Source organism: Aptenodytes forsteri, unplaced genomic scaffold (assembly GCF_000699145.1).
Source record: "Aptenodytes forsteri isolate BGI_AS27 unplaced genomic scaffold, ASM69914v1 Scaffold336, whole genome shotgun sequence".
NCBI classification, from domain to species: Eukaryota; Metazoa; Chordata; class Aves; order Sphenisciformes; family Spheniscidae; genus Aptenodytes; species Aptenodytes forsteri.
Genome location: NW_008794911.1, coordinates 2446305 through 2462738, shown reverse-complemented (window position 1 = coordinate 2462738; position 16434 = coordinate 2446305). Strand labels below are relative to the sequence as shown.

Genomic DNA, 16434 nt, shown 5'->3' with positions numbered 1-16434 from the left:
ATTTAATAAATAATATTAAATTTATTTTATTATTTTAATAACTAATAGAGGAGCAACAAGGATAAGCAAAGGTAAGGAATGACTTTGACTTGAAGAATGACTGCAGAGACTAGAAGCCTGTAGGCAGGAAAAGAGACAGCTTGCCAGGAATATGATGCAGTTCTCTAGGCTCAGGAGTGGCATGGAGAGGTGTGGATAGGGGTCAGCCATTCAGTGTCTTTTCCAAAACAATAACATTATAAACAAAGCCAGTAGCAGTCAGGCTCAGAGCAAAAGGAGGTGGTTCTTCATAGAGTGTGTAGCAGACCTGGGAAAATTGTTGCTAAAAGATGTTGTGGATGCCAGAACTCTCTCTGGGCTCAAGAAAAAACTGAAGAAATACCTGGAGGAGAAATCCACTGAAGAAGCTAAATACGGAGAAACCCTATCCGGCTCAGAAAATCCCCTGACCTGAAAATAGTTGCAGACAGGGAGAGTACAGAGAAGGAAGTATCATATATGCTTGTCTTGTTCTTCCTCTTCCCTCAGTATCCATTTGTGACCACTATCAAAGTCCAGGTACTGGGCTCAGGGACCTTTGATCTGACACAGTACAGGTGTTCTTGTGAAACTGGTATTTCTGTAGGGTGCCCCAGAGGAGAGGTCTGCAGCAGCCCCTCTGAGCTCCCCAGCAGCAGATCCCTGTGGCAGGGCTGTGTCTAAGTGCAGCACCATTACCTAGCTTGCTCTATGCCATGGCCTCCTCTGCCTTGTTTATGCAGTGTGCACTTTCTTCCAAATGTTTGCATGAATTATCTGTTAAATTATAGAACTCTTTTTTTTCTCTTGTAATAAAGAACTGGTGGTAGGTGTGGTATTTGAAAATGAGGGTAGATACAGGAGAAAAAGAAAATTTTTTTTTTTCATTTTTGAAAGCTTTGGGTGCCATCTGCTGGGTTCAGTAGGACCTTACACACGGGAGCAAAATTGGAGTTGCTGGTTGAAAAGTGCTTGAAGAATTTAATTTACCCAGGGTTGTAGTGTCTTTGTTTGCACCTCCTGGTTCTCTTGACTCTGTTGGTGATAATGTCACCGAGGTCCATGGGCTGTACTGTGCCACACAGAGAAGTGCCTGCTTACGGTTTCCTTTTAATGATACCAGACTGAATTCTCTAATGGTTTTCACTGTGTTTGGTCGCATAATGGAGAAAGGGTGGAAGGAAAGGAGTGTCTGGCATTGTGTCCTGGCCATGTATTGCAGTAGCGGAGCCCACTCTGAGGAGCATTCAGGCTGTCCAAGGCTGCCGGAGACAGGGACAGGCAGATGCTGGGGAGCTGGAGAAGGCTGCTTGTCCAGGGGCCCTGGTTACTGCCTCTGTCTGATACACGGCACAGGTGTATAGCAGCAAGGTACGGCTCTGTATGTTGAACTGTGTGAAGTGGTGGTGTGTGAGTGTACCAGGTAGGAGAGGCACAGGTCCATGGGATAGGCATGGTGCCTGCTCTGCAGTTAAGGCACCTGGTGACAGTGAGCTGGCATCTCTGGGCTTGCAATGTGAGATGTCCCTAGCTCTCACCTTGGGAGTGCCCAAGAGCAAGGTAATCAAATAAGGTAGGCATGGGCCCTTCCAGAGGGCTGAAGCAGGCTTTGCGTATTCGTAGTCCAGGGGAGATGGCCAGCTATGTGTTTGCAAAAAAATGTGAACGGTATGACCTGTGTGAGCAGCTGAGTTCAAACACGCAGCGAGCTGTAACACAGTTATGCACAGCACCGCCTTGGGACACATCTGTCACTGTGAGACCCCTCGAGAGTAACATCCCTTTGTGTTTTTCTTCCTCACAGTTATGTCCCTGGTGTGTTCACTCTCACTCTGTAATTTGATGATACAGGGCTTTGGCAGCAATACTGGCTTGCACGGTCCCATCCTCTCATCCATCCCTTGCTACTTGTTCTCTCCCCAAGCCACAGTGCCCCTTATCCCCACGCGTACGTGAGGCCATGCTGTGTGCTGCTGGGTTTAAAAAAAATAAACCAAAACTACAGCATGATGAAATGGGTTAAATTCAACCCAGACCAGTTCCTTTTTTCGAATCACAATGTGGCCTCATAAACAGTTGGGTCAGCACAAGCAAGGGAAGCTTGGTGTCTTGCAGCGCTGAGGGGGGAGCAGGGGCATGTGGCTGAGGAGCAAGACCTCTGTATTCAGCTATGCTTTTGAACCCCTGGATCACCCAGCTATGGCCAGGGTTTGGCCTTTGCGCCGGGGATGTCCCAGCCACCAGCAGGCGTCTGCAAGGAGACATCTGGTGCCTTCATTAGTCCTGGGCTGGCAGGCTGCTCACAGCTCTCTGCACTGGAAGGGATCCTGCTGAGTTCCCCAAGTCCAGCACTGCTCTGCTCTGGGGGCTTAACAATATGTATAAAACCAGGGTCGTTGCTGCTGCTAGGTGGAGGTATGCTTTGAATTTTCAGCTGCACAGGCTGAAAAGAGAGTGGTTTGACAATAGTGAATCCTTGGAGCACATTTGGCTGCTCTTTTGTGTGTTCACAATATTTCACTAACTGTGCACCTATAATTTATAAGAATATAAATAGAAATGAACACATAAATGAGGGATAAAGAAACCTTTTCCTTTGGTTTCATTCTTTTCCTTGCGTATCAAGAGATGGCAGTATATTATTCCATCCAAGCTAGTAAAGACTTACAGACTTCTCTGCTGTAGCAAGGGAACCAAATTCTTTCAGAGCTTAGAGAGGATGTTCAGTCTCAGGTAAGTAGGCAGCCTGGCATTTTGGTGATCTGAGTTGCAATGGTATGTCACCGCATACCAGTACTACGTTGATCCATAAGGGTAAGAGATCCTAAATTTTGTCCAAAAGAACAGAAAAGGTTTAAAAATTGTAAAGGTTTCTGGTACAAACAAATGAAAAAGATTACTTCTGATGGTGTTGCATTTTGAATGATCCTCTATCTAGAACGTGGCAGTTTTACATAACTGTTGGCAAACAACAGCAAGAGAAAAGCAGAGTAAAAATGTATAGGAAGAAAGCTAGAACTCGGCCCAAAGAAAGGCAGTCTGTTAGAAGGAAAAATCTGTTTCAGCTGAGAGTTTATGCTTAAACAAATTTAACACACTCTTTGAAAGCTAATTATGTTCAGCGTTCAGTCTGGATGCCTTACATATGACAAACCACAATGAGAAACAGACTTCCTTCCAGTGTTTATACATTGAGTGTTAGAACTTGAACCATAGCATTTGTAGACTTCATTGAACTCTAGATCACTATTAGATTTCTGTAGCGCTTGAATTCATATTACAATGCATTAAAATTATTTCAAGCAAATGCTGCCAGTGGCAACTCATGTATAGTTCATAATTACCATCTTTTTTATATTTTCTTATACTCTGTTTTTGCTGCTGCTTTTTTTTTTTAAATCACCTTCATGTTAACATGGTGCCAGTGTTCTCACTGAGGTCACTGTGCAGTGCCTTCATACTTTTGTATAGTGATTTGATTTCTGTGTTTGTCTTATTTTATGAATTAATATCTTTCAGCACCCCCAGATTCAAAAGGAGTCACAATATATCAAATACTTATGCTGCGATGATCAAGCAACCCTGCATCAGTGGGTAACAGGAATAAGAATTGCCAAGGTGAGATTAAAAGTAAATTTAGTTAAATATGTTTTCTGTAAGGTCCTGTCTTCCTCAGGTTACTGACTGTCATCACCTCAACTGGAAATATTGTGACAAGAATGGACATTCATGCTAATCTTACTGTAGAAAGAAAGAGCAGAAGGGCAGGACCAGGATGGATTTGCTGAATGTTCCTGTACCCTAGTTATCAGTGTGTTTTTTTCATTAACATGGGGGTGAATTCTGTAGCTATAAAACTCATGTACTCGTAAAACTTACTCCACAGTTATCTGGCACAATAATAATACACTGTAGCTGAAGATGTGCAAGCTCTGGTCAGACCAGCTGTGACATTTTTCAGACAGTTCTGCCCAAATTGTCTGCCTCACTCTCTTCAAAAAGATCCTAATTCACAGCCCATTTTGTTTTGCAAAAAACATTAAGGGAGATGGATTTATACATAGCCTAGTATACTGGCTGTACCTGGCTATACAGACCTGCTCCTGTTAGGTATATATTCTTTTCTGCCAGTTCTGCTGCAGGGTGACATCCAACAAAGGTGTGGGGTGAACATCAAATTATTTTGTCTTACACTGACAGAGCTGTTTGCTCTGGAGCCCAGAATTCAGTGTCCCACGTCTCCAGTCTGAAAATGTAATACTTGGAAAGTATTGGAAAAAGATTTTTATTGAGAACAGTTGGTTTTAAAGCCAAGTTTCAAGATGTTTACAGATACTGAAATGAACATAAAATGTGAGAATGATAGCAGTAGGACTGTGTTTGGTGACGGGCGTTCATGTTTTATTGTGCTGTTATGGAGATGCTTTCCACCTAGCCCTATAAAGAAATAGGCACACCACTTGTAGAAAGCTACTTTTTAACAAAACTGAGTAGGAAGGAATGGGGTCAGAAAAGTTGTCCGAGAGCAAAATGAATGCTTGGTCTATGTCAAGCTTAACACCATGCTTATTGTATTGTTTTGATTGTTTTGCAGTATGGCAAGACGCTATATGGTAATTACAAATGTGCAGTGAAGAAAGCTGGCTTGTCCTCTCGGTGGGCAAATCAAGGAACGGTGGAACCAGCTGCCCCTGCAGGATCCTTATCAGCAGGTACTGATGCTGTCGCAGCAGTTGAAATCACCTTTATTGCCTTCTTCTGTCATCATCAGTGTTGCACATAGTCTTTGTTCAGAAAACTATCCCATTGATTCAGGCAGATATCGTCCTAGACAGCCCAGTGTAGCTCTGATCTATAAGCTAGCAGCAGATCTAAGTTAGAACTTGAAGAATAGAAACATAGCCCACCAAAGGTCAGTTTAAATCTGCATAATTTAAGAAGGTATTTTTCTGTTGGCATCTGAATACAAATCCTTTATCTTCCCTCTACATTTTATGGACTGATGGTCCATGTCTTGAAGTTTTCTGTTTGTCCATCTCTACACTGGCTGTATCAGAGCTTTTCTTCCAGTGAGTAAAAGGGATGACTGGGGTATTCTGAGAATGATCATTTCAGAAAGAGATTATTATAGGGTGAGCCACTCTCTTTCCTAGGCTTTCACTCATTTGCGTGATAATGTGGATGTTAGGAGGACGCAGGGGAAGAAAGGATTGGGTTATTTTCTAACTTTACTTTTCCAGTAGGTTCATCATACTGCTGTTACCTGTTTTATCATTGTACAGATACAACGGTGCATGATACTAGCTGTAACTTGCATGAATGTTTTTAGTTTGGAGATGCTTAAGATATGCTTTATTTATTTGGAAGGACATGCTGGCCAAGTACTTACCATCATAAGACAGGCAAAGTCAAAATCAGTGTTGGCAGTTAATATTCTGACTTCTCATGTAGACAACTCAAAATCCTCCACACACCTTTCCAAGGCTTCAGTTTGCCTTTTTTCAGTACCTGTGAGAAAAGGGTGGTCTTTCTACTAGTCCTTGGAGTCAAATCATGGTAATAAATGCACATTTGGGGTGGGGAGACCCAGTAACAGACTGTTCCAAGATGAGGGGATTTTCTGATGGTTGTGCATGGGGTTACTTTAGCGCTGGTGGAGGGGGCAGTCGTGGAACATTTTGTGTTCTGGTGTTGATGGCAGTAGAGAGGTGGCTGGCCAGTGGGGCTCCATGCTGGTGCTGCAGTCTCTACTGGATATGGTCAGGATCAAGGCCTTATAAAGTATATATACATCTGTATAACTTCAGCTCCTGACTAGAATCCAGGAACACTGCATCTGATCATAAAATATACTGTTAATCTTAACTAATGGATCCCATTAAATGGTTAAGTAGCCTGGAAAGATTTTAGTCATGTATATTGTCTCTATGGAAATATCTCTGAAGGATCATTAGCATTCTAATTGAGGCAAGTCACTGTGATTCTTGCTGTCTTACAGTTATCATTACTACCCTATATAAAACCTGGGGCCCGACTGTAATACTGTAACCTGAACTGCCTGACTGTGAGCAGTTATTGGCTCGTGTTTTGGAAATGGAACAAAGTATGTTTTCTTCTGTTCTGTTTTCAGATGGCTGTATAGCTGTTTGTATGGACTGATAGCCATATGTATAGGCTAAAATGTGCTATAGAAAACTACAGTCCTGTGTGATCTTAGAAGGGGACTGTATTAACTTCAGTGGCAGCCAAAAGCAATGCTGAGGAAGGCAGGTGGAACTTCTGTTCTCACATCTCATGCAGCCTGTATTCCCTGGTCACGCTGCTGTAGCCCGCATTTGTGTGTTCGCGTATACCCCAAACTATATAGTCTGTTGTTCTGAAGTGTCCCAAGTGCCAGGTGCATCTCAGGCAAAATATGTTGTTTGCCTCTCTGCCTCACTACGTGTGTCTTTGGACACTAAAAAAACAGTGTATGTTGTATGCCAGCACAGTATCATGATGTTTGAAAGATGAAGGATGTTGCTTTATTAGATGTTCCATATCACTACAAGATTCAATATTTTGCATTGTATGTTTTGGGTATCTGTATTTTGCATTATACTTGGACTGCTTTTTTTTTTTTACTTAAATATTAATTCAACATAAAATTTTGGAAAAATTGACTTGCAAAGAATACTATAACATTGAAATTAAAAATACATCTTGAGAATAGAATGCATGAACTCACATATTGGATTGACTGGGGGTCCTTTAGCTGGCTGACTTTGTGTATAGCGTATGTGCAGTTACGTGGCAGGAGTTGATACATCAAATGTTGCTTTCAAGTCTTGCATAGTTTACAAAATCCATTAACAGAAGAAGAAACAGATTACCATTTAGCCATGTCCAAACTTTCTGGTATATCATATTTGCCAAGTAGACCACTATACCTTGCACTATATAGAGTGGATATCTCTCTGCTCTCTTTCATTTAGTTAAATCTCAGCATGACTTAGGGCAGCAATGTCTTTGAGCAGGGTGAAGCCCAAACTCCTGCTCTGCTATTGACAGCAGACAAAGTGAGGAGAGACAGTAACTTGCTCCACTTGAGGGCGTGGCCACAGAACCCAGGGATTTACATCTCGCTCCACTGAGCACGTACAGCCACAAGATTGGTTTTATCTCTTTATTGAACTTCCACGTTAGTCCTTCAACAAACACAGACTGTAGTTTGAATGATCAAAATGGTACTTTGGATTAAATATGCTGAACGACATGCAGGCACAAGCATAAAACACAAGGACTTCAGACCATCTTCTGTCATCCCTTGAAGCCTAAATAGCCCTAGTAAATTCAGTACACTGCAGAGTTTGTCTTACTTCTCTGTTAGTGGTGTGATTTGCAGGCATGGCAATAAAAATAATTTATTCTATTTGTTATCATCTTCATGGAATCTCTTTGCTAATCAGAAAAGTACATGTTAAGATTAAAACCATTGTTGTCCTTAGACTTATATTGTAGACCGCTAAGGGTTCACTAGAAGTACATGAGTGTAACTTTACTGGATCTCAGAACTGTAAATTATAATAGAGTTAAGGCAGTCATTAAGGTTTACGAATGTATGTATGTAGGCACCAAACACTACCTGCTACTTTGACATGTACAGCTTCCAAAAATCCTAGACTAAACTGGAGAGTTTATTTAATCCTCATCAGACTATACAGGGGCTGGGGATTTTTTCCTAATTAAACCCACAAATTTGTCCTTTGGTCTGACATTCATTTACTCCATTTGACAGTACTGGGTTATTTATGTATATCCCTTACAAACACAGTAATGGTGGGCAAACGTTTTGCAGAGCTTTAACTTAGCCGGCTAGCAGATCTTCACTAATCTGAGAATACAGTGAGGTTCACAAATCTTCTGTGATTCCAGATGGGGGAGAAGTTTCAGAGCTGTTAGCTCATTTACTAAAGAAAATGGATCAGCCCCTCTGTAGGATTTCAAACCTTCAGTTCTTATGACTGTTACTGATTTGAGACTATGGCACTTTTAGTCTTTAGGCTAAAGGGAAAAAACATGCAATAAAAACTGAGAATGCAGTAATACTACAGCACACTACAAACTTCAAAACGCTGTTATGAAAGACAGGTATTTAAACAACGGAAGGCTGGAGGGTGGGCTTAACTATGCCAGTTTGATTTCTGCTTAGCTCCCCTTCCAAAGCCAGCTCCCCATCTCTATTCCCATGTCAACCTTAACAGTCCCCTTCTGTAATCACCATTTACAATAGTCAGAAGAAAAAGCTCTTCATTTGTCACCACCTTTACACACTGATGATTTCTGTCATATGTCTTCATAATTCTGCCGCTTGCACTTCCTGTAAGATTGTCAGCTACAACCATGGAGGCAGGTATTAGTTTTAACATAAGGTATTATGTTTTTTTTCCTTATGTAATGAACTGAATATGAAAAGTCACAAAATAAGCCTGAAGTAGAAAACAGACATCCTCATGGATTTTACTAAATTATGTGTAAAACCTGTAACGAGTGGTTCCTTGGGGGAAGTTGTAAAGATGTTTTTATAGCCTTATTCTTAGTTTGCTATTCCCTGATCTGGTTAATATCACAAAAATGTAACACTCTTTTCCCTCTGTCTCCTCTCTTTGTCACAGGTGCCGTTCAGGCAAATGGACAGATTCCCCAAATTGATTGTCGTTCCGGTGCAGAATTTCCAGAGACTCAGAAGAAAGTGGATACATCAGAGGTACAGGTCAGCAGTTACTATCAGTGCACTTGTTAAATGTTACCTGTGAACCAGTTCTCCAAGTTTGTTTTTCTTCACCCACTGTCTTCCCCTCTCAAAGTGCCAGTGTACTGCTGTGACAAGGATTTGGGTCCTGGGCAAAGTGCCTGGTTCCTTGTTGCCACTCCTCATGCTTTACACACTGCAAACAGTGTGCCCGTTGCACAGAAGCAAGGAGCCACCAATGGGAGGTGAAGGCACAGCCATCCGCCACTTTCGTTCTTCAGAACAAATAGGTGTGAGTTCACATAGCAGAAATAGGAGCGTGCCTACTGGGACAGTCTCAAAGAGTCTGTGCTGCCAGAACCTCGGTGCCGTTTTCTGTCTCTGCCAGAAAACAGGTCTTGCCTTAGTAACACAAAGGATACAGTAGTGTTTTCGGCAGGGAACACTGTGCACAGCTGAAGATGAGTGTGTAAGAAAGGAGAAAGTGTGAAGAAGTAAGGGAAAACATTACATGTTTTCATTAGGCTCTAAATGCATTCCTTGCTTAAGCTTCAAATTTTGTCTACTTGCTCCATCTCTGGCTGTAAAACTATCAGTAGGGTACAGTATGAGGACTTCAAAAACATCCTACAGAAAAAAAACCCCTGCATTTGTTTGCAGTTCATTATTCAATCCCTCCATCATGCATAAAGTGCACAGGACAAGTGACATGACATTCCTAGGATTTTTCTGTCACCTGCATTACATGTCCTACGCTTCTTGTTTCTGTCTTTGAGTTCCTCCTTTAAAAAGATCTGTTTCTCTGTTCTGAACCTCACTTCCTCTGAACAGATCACGTTCTCAGAACTCAGCCAGTGGTTCCCTCCTCCTATGTCTCGTTTGCTTCCATCTTTGTAGGCAAGAAGAGTGAGGAAGAGAAGGCAAGCATGTTATACTTAGCTAATGCCAGAATTAGTACTGCTGACTGCAGGTTGCAGAGCACTTTTCTCTAGCAGAAGCAAACGTGTTGCCTTCTTCATCTCACAGCTTCTACAAGCCTGGGACCAAAGGATCAAGCTGAAGTCTTTCAGGGTGCGCTGTGCTACAGTTAGAGCACTAAGCTAGCTAAATCTAAACTGATAAATTAGCATAACTAGAAATGAATGTGTAACAAAACTTTGTTTTCAGGACAGCAGACTTCTCCACAGGTTTACAAGAATAGGTAGCATGTTTGTGTAGTAATTGTCAACAGCTACCAGTTGCTACCCAAAAAAAAAAAAAAAGGGGCAAATTATATTCCGATATCACCAGTGGGCTTTATTTATCTTCAGAGTGTCGACTAGCAAATACAATTTAAAAGAAAAGCCACCTAAAATTTTGTCAAAATAAACATCTCCATAACGAACTGCTATCCTACATTTTATTTTTCTTAACTTGTATGATGGATGCTTTGATTCATTTTTCCTTCAAAAAAGTTGTCAGAGGGTTTGAACGTCTCGAGACCTTGCAAACATGGCTAGAACTTAGTGGCTTTTTGTTGCACTGTTGATTTGAACATGGAGGAGGCGTGTGCCTGTGCCTTGCCCAGCAAGCAGAAGACACCCTTCCCCAGGCTTATCAGTGGCCCATGGCAGGTCACCGGTGGAGTATCTTTCCCTTGCTGTGCACCGCACCGAATCGTGACAGACGGCTTTCCCAAGTGCCTCTCTTCACAGTGCTTTGCAGTGCTCTCCCTCCCGTACAGAGGGGGCCCAGTGCACTACCCTGCGGGTGAATGCATGTCACACCATGCTGCAGAGTGCTGGGGACAGCGAATCCAGACATAGACACTTTAAATTCCCAAATCTCTCCACCTTCTTCCCAGTTCACTGCTGTTGTGTCTAATGAGTTTGGCAGAGATAGGTGACTTCATTATTTTAGCTTTATCCAGAGATCCAGCAGTCACAGCTAGAACGGGAGATGGAGATACAATGGGGACGAGAGCCAAAACTACATCTGCTTTTTATGTTCTCAAATCTTGCTCAGTATTTTTGGATGTAAAAACACAGCACAGATTTTTTTTTTTTTTTTTTTAAGTCTTCATGTTCTCAGGGAATGAACAGCAGCGTGGAACATCAAGAAAGTACCTTTATATATCTTACTAACTGCAATTCTTTGAAATTTTAAAAGCACTCATTTTCTGAGGCCAGCACTCGAAGAAGCACTATGAATACTGTCAACAGGGAGGTTTCTGCTGTCAAAGCTCTGTGGGCAGCTCCAGAAAGAAAACAAAATACTATTTGCACTCTTCAGGCAAAATGTACTCTACTTCATTTTACTGTCTACTGTACTCTTCTCACATATTTTCACATCTTTTCACTGTTCTTAAGCAGTGGCATTAGTTTACATGTGCACTGACTGTGTCTTGTCCTTTTATTCCTTCTGCTTATTAAAGGCTAAGTCAAATAACGTCAGTGCACCTGGCCTGGCACAGTCAGTGTTGAGGCCACAGAAATACCAGAGTAAGAGGAACTCACTGCAGCCTCCTCCTCCACCTGAAAGGCGGTCATCTGCTATTGCTGTTTCACCAATTCTACCCTCCAAAGCCAAACGAGGCAGCAGCATTTTCCTAACAGATCCAGACAGCTTTCCAGCACCGCCACCTACATTGAAGATTGATTTTCCACCACCACCGTCTGATTTCTGTGAATCTCCTCCTGATTTTGTGCCTCCACCACCACCAGCCTCCAGCAGCGGTAATGGAGACCTGCCATTACCCCCTCCACCTCCACCTTCCTCCAGTAAGCCATCACCTCCGACAAAGAAACCTGTGCCACTTCCTTCAAAAAGGCTAGAAAACACAGGACAAGCTGGAGAGCCGCAGCCAGCTGGGCCACCTCCGATTGGGGGTGGAGGCAGGCAAGCAGATTTCATGTCTGACCTAATGAAAGCTCTTGAGAAGAAAAGGGGCAGCAGCTCCTGAACTCTGGGAACAGGTGGACTTCAAGCTATAGCTGTTTTTGTGAGGCATCATGGAAGGTCATGCTGGATCAGGCCCCACCAGGAGGAATTCTCCTTCAGAGTTCCTCCTGGGGGTCCCAAGAAGTAAAGCGGGGTGCCCTCTGTCCCACATGTTGTCTCTACAACCTGCTCCTTCCTCCCCCCACCCCCCATTAACTACCCTTCCAGCACCAGGCTGAGGTAAGAAATGAGCTGTAGAGTCTTGCATCGCTCCATCAGGACAGCCAGGGATGGTGGAGCAGCGCTCGCAGAGCCAGCCAGCGAGTGAAATGCATCTTCTGTGGCTGCCTCTCTAGTAGAATTGGAGCTGAAGGAAAAAATACAATGTTCTCGTGAATTTTGAGAAGTGGGAAGATCCCTTTTCACCGAATTCCCCTTAAAGGTTCTTTATCAGAAACCCCCAAATTGTGGTGTTTTTTTTAATAAAAGGACCCCATTTTTTTCCAAAAGTAGCCTGTCTTAAAAAGTAAAACCTCAGCTAGATTATTCTGAGATGCAAGGCAGGACCAGGGCCATTTCCAGACAGTGTCACCCCAAATGTTACACACTCCTGTTTCCATATGCAACTCCAGTCATACCTGTCAGCACTCAGAGTTGCTGCCTTTAAATCTCATTTCTTTGGTTAATCTTAGACAAAGAAAAAATTTTATTTCAAAATGTTGTATGCTTCCCTTGGTAAGCAGGGATTTTTTTTTCTGTTGGTTAACATTTGTCTTCAAACTGTACCTAGAAACAGTCTGTCTTCTGAAAGACTTCGTAATTATCTTGTACCTGATATGAATGTCTCCTCCTACATTTTTTTTCATTTGTTCTCCCATTTTAATTCTCCGTTGTTCATTTAGGCAGCATTCATTATTTGTTCTCAAATAAAAATAGCTTCTATTTTATATCTGCACAAGGTGTCACAGTTAATGAACAGGCATTTTACTGGCAATTGGTACCACTGCAAGTATTTTAAAGTTTTTGCCTCTACCTTCTAAATTCTTTATTTTTATTTCTTCCAGTCTTTGTCTCTTTTCATGCACGCAATCTTCTGAGATTCCATAAATAATATATTTCTGTATTTTATCCAGGAACGGACAGCAGTGCTGGCTGGCCCCTCTCTCATTTGTTCAGATGGTTCCTACTATATTTGCACATTTCAGTGGCTGCATGAGCGTATTCCTCCACAAGACAGCAAAGAGCAGGACTTTGCTATGAAAAAGCACAAGCCACGAGCACTCAGTATCGGGGGCCAGACCCCTGACAAGTTGGAGCAATGCAAAGCAAAACGTGCCTGTGTTAGCACTAGGAGGAGCGGGCAGTACCCGGTCGAAGCAGTGGGAGTGAAGGGACAGGCTCTCGGAAGGAGCCAGCGCGGAGAGTGATGGACACAACAGGAACTTGGGGATGCACAGAAGGTGTTTCAGAAAAGGGATGTTTAGCCAGGGAAGTGCCAGATGAGTCACTAAAAAAACTTTATGTGACATCCCGCAACTTAATCTGTTTTCAGTTGAGACAAGCTGAAGCTAAGGGATGTTTTTCCTGCAGTAATCCCCAGTTACTCACGTATAGCCATGGGACAGCCGCTCCCTGTTTCCTCCTTCCTTTCTTTGCTATGTCGGCAGTGTAAGCATTGGAAGAGCAAGTAAAGCTCACATCAGGGGATGGGGGGATGTCTTACGACTGCTGTTAACCATTTCTTTGCTCTGCAGCCTATGGTTGAGGAGCTAGAGTTGCTAGCAAGATGCTAGAGCTAGTACACCTGTGTCTCTACTGCTAAATAAAAGAGGACGAGGATGCAAGCTTGAGCGCTGGCCTAGTGCTCACCCATACTGCCAAAGTGAGCCTAAGCACAGTCCCAGGCGCAACTCAAGGAACTGCCCAGGCCAGGCACCATTCCCAGAAGACAACACAGACGCGTTTAAAAGCAGGTTTCACTCCCTGTGCAGACATCCCCTGTGGTGCGGATATGGCCAGTTAGGGTACTAGTTCATGGGCCGAGGAACTAGTTCCTGGCCCTCTTACTTACCAGTATAGACAGAGCCCATGCAACTCTTACTGGTCTTCTAGCTCCCGTGCTTTCACTGAACTGAGCAAAAAGCTCTCACCAAGAGAAGCACGTTCACCAATAACACAAACGTTACCTAGAAGTTTTGAATCGTATCTCATTATCTCCAAACGGCCAAACTGAGAAATGCTGTCGAGACCAGTGCGAGGCTCATAAGCTTAGTACAAGCTTTAGTTCCAAGTGCAGGAGGAAAAATACTAACTAGCTAAAAGTAGGAGGGTTAAAACTAGGGGTTAAAAAAAAAAAGGATTAATGTTTCCCAGTTGCTTTCCATATGTAACTGAGGTAAGCATTATGCAGAATCATTGAATGCTAAAGAGCTGGGTGTCATTTTCTGATGAGGTATTGGGAGTGCACATCTTTGACACACTTAGGTGACAACAGCTGTCTGCTATCCAACTACTTTTAAATCAAATGAATTTTCTTTTATGAAATGTACACCCAGCATCAAAATAAAGCAGAACACGTCCTTAGAAAAATGTTGCACAACAAGCTAGTTTCTCTGAATTCACAAAGCGCTAAGACTTCCACACGGCTTTCCTAGCATTCACTCTTCTCACCAGAACGCTCAGCCTCCTGCCCTATTTCCTCCCTTCTCTTCTGTTACAGCACAATAAACTCAATTTTATACATTTTACATCTGCAGTCAATCATCACTCATGCACTTAATCTTACACAAAAGAAAAGTTGAGCTTTCTTCGAAACACAAAGAATCAAAGCCTACAGAAAACTCCAGAAATCAATTCAAATGCTGTGATGATTAGACTTCTATCAACTATTTTGTGTATGTACATGGTTGCATTGAATTTCTGAAATGTAAGTATTCAAACTCTCCATTCAAAGAACGGAGCTACCATCTTAATGATACACAATTATCTGTCTTTATTTGGTACAAAAAAGATGCTGCAAAATACAAAAAGATCTTCCTTCCAAGACTGTAAATCAAAGCATTTGTAAAAAATAGAAATTAATCTTTCCACCTCTCTCTAACCTATTGCCATATGAAATTGTCTTAGTCCTGTAGATCATGGTAGTATGTACATTACTAGAGATTACAGTATTTTAGTCTGAAAAGATGTGAAATTGCAGTATGTTATTTTTAACCTTTCTCCATGCCTCAAATGGAAGCAGTCTCAGCAGCTGTCATCTTCTTTGGGCTCTTACATCACTGGTATGGAAGAAGGACTCACTTCAAGCGATCACTTTTCCATCAGTCCTTAGGATTAGAAAGGTTAGAGTCATGTGGAAAAGTCCACGTATGGGGGACCACCACTGCAGACCCTCATAACTGTCCTCTGCTACAGAAAGAGGTACAAATAAACACCTGTTTGATTACCAGCCACAGTATTTTTACTCCCCATCTGCTCTTGCATCACTGCTATGTTTATGTACCGTGAAGGAAAAGGCAGCTCCGGAACCGCAGGTGGAAGCCAAGAATTTTAGGGAATATATCATGAAACATGGTATTAATGCTTACGTTGTCATAATAAACCATAATGATTAAAATCTAGAAGTGGAAAGGGAGGTGGTACAAGACGCTGAGCATGATGTGGGCTCATTTCTCTGCTTTTACAAAACATAGTTAAAAGGTAGTGTTGAGATAACTGTATTCTTCGTGTGTTTTTCACACACTCTTTGTCAGGCACTTTGAGAGTGGAAAAGTAGAAACTTAAATACACCGTGGCAAAACTGTAGGACAGGACTGTTATTTATGGGTTATTGACAGTCTCACAGTAACTGGGAAACATGCATCCCTGTTTGAGGGAGACACGCAGAACAGAAGAGATTCAGTATTGTTAAGACTTACGAATTCTTACGGTCTTGCAGAATACTCTAAGGCAGGTTGATTGCCACTAACAGTCAGTACTGACTATTATGAAACGAGAATACTCAAGATGATTACTTGAAACAGGTAATTGCATAAAAAAAGGTTATGTAAACTGCATGGTAAAACTGGGCAGGGGGCAGGAAAGGAGATTTGCTTTCACCATAAGTCAAGGAAAGAGGACATGGCTGAGTCTGTGAATGAACTCCTGGAGAAGTAGGGGACCTAAGGCTCTCCGCAGCCAGAAGAAGAAGCGAAACCAATTTTCAGGGCTCGCTTAGCCTTTCAGATGTTTTTCAAGAACCTGAGAAAAGCCTGACAAGAACACAGTGGCCAGTACGTACATATCACTGCTTATAAAATAGCTCCCATTTGGGATGTTCCATTTTTATATCGTGATGCTGGAGGCTTTCTTTACCTGCAACTACAGGTGAAGCAGAGGTCCACTCACTACTGTTACTAATAGGATTTAACATTTATAAAACACTTGGAAGAAGAAAGCAGCATAAAAATGCTTTGCATTTATGCAATTATCCCATGAGGTAAAGAAGTACAGGCAGCCGTGTTTGGGCCCCACACGATAGAAACTTATCAGATGTTTGGTTCAACATAAATTAGTGTTCTTCGCTTTCACCTATGTCGTGGTTTAATCTCAGTCGGCAACTAAGCACCACGCAGCTGCTCGCTCACTCCCCCCCGCCCCCCTGGTGGGATGGGGAAGAGAATTGGAAGAACAGAAGTGAGAAAAGCTCGTGGGTTGAGATAAAAACAGTTTAATAATTGAAATAAAATGATTATAATAATAATAATAATAATATAATAATAATAATA

General features: G+C 42.3%; 1 protein-coding gene across 2 annotated transcripts in view; it reads left to right on the top strand.

Annotated features, from left to right (window-relative positions):
* The window catches only part of APBB1IP (amyloid beta precursor protein binding family B member 1 interacting protein), a 49309-nt gene extending 37463 nt beyond the window's left edge, over window positions 1-11846 (top strand). The window contains exons 10-13 of one of the 2 annotated variants that reach the window (XM_009275213.2): window positions 3538-3636; window positions 4613-4730; window positions 8673-8764; window positions 11163-11846. In XM_009275213.2, the coding sequence (XP_009273488.1) occupies window positions 3538-3636; window positions 4613-4730; window positions 8673-8764; window positions 11163-11690 (837 nt within the window). In that variant the 3' untranslated portion in view covers window positions 11691-11846. Of the gene's footprint in view, window positions 1-3537; window positions 3637-4612; window positions 4731-8672; window positions 8771-11162 lie in introns of both variants that reach the window. The other variant, XM_019470998.1, reaches the window with a different exon arrangement.
* The last annotated feature ends 4588 nt before the right edge of the window (window positions 11847-16434 follow it).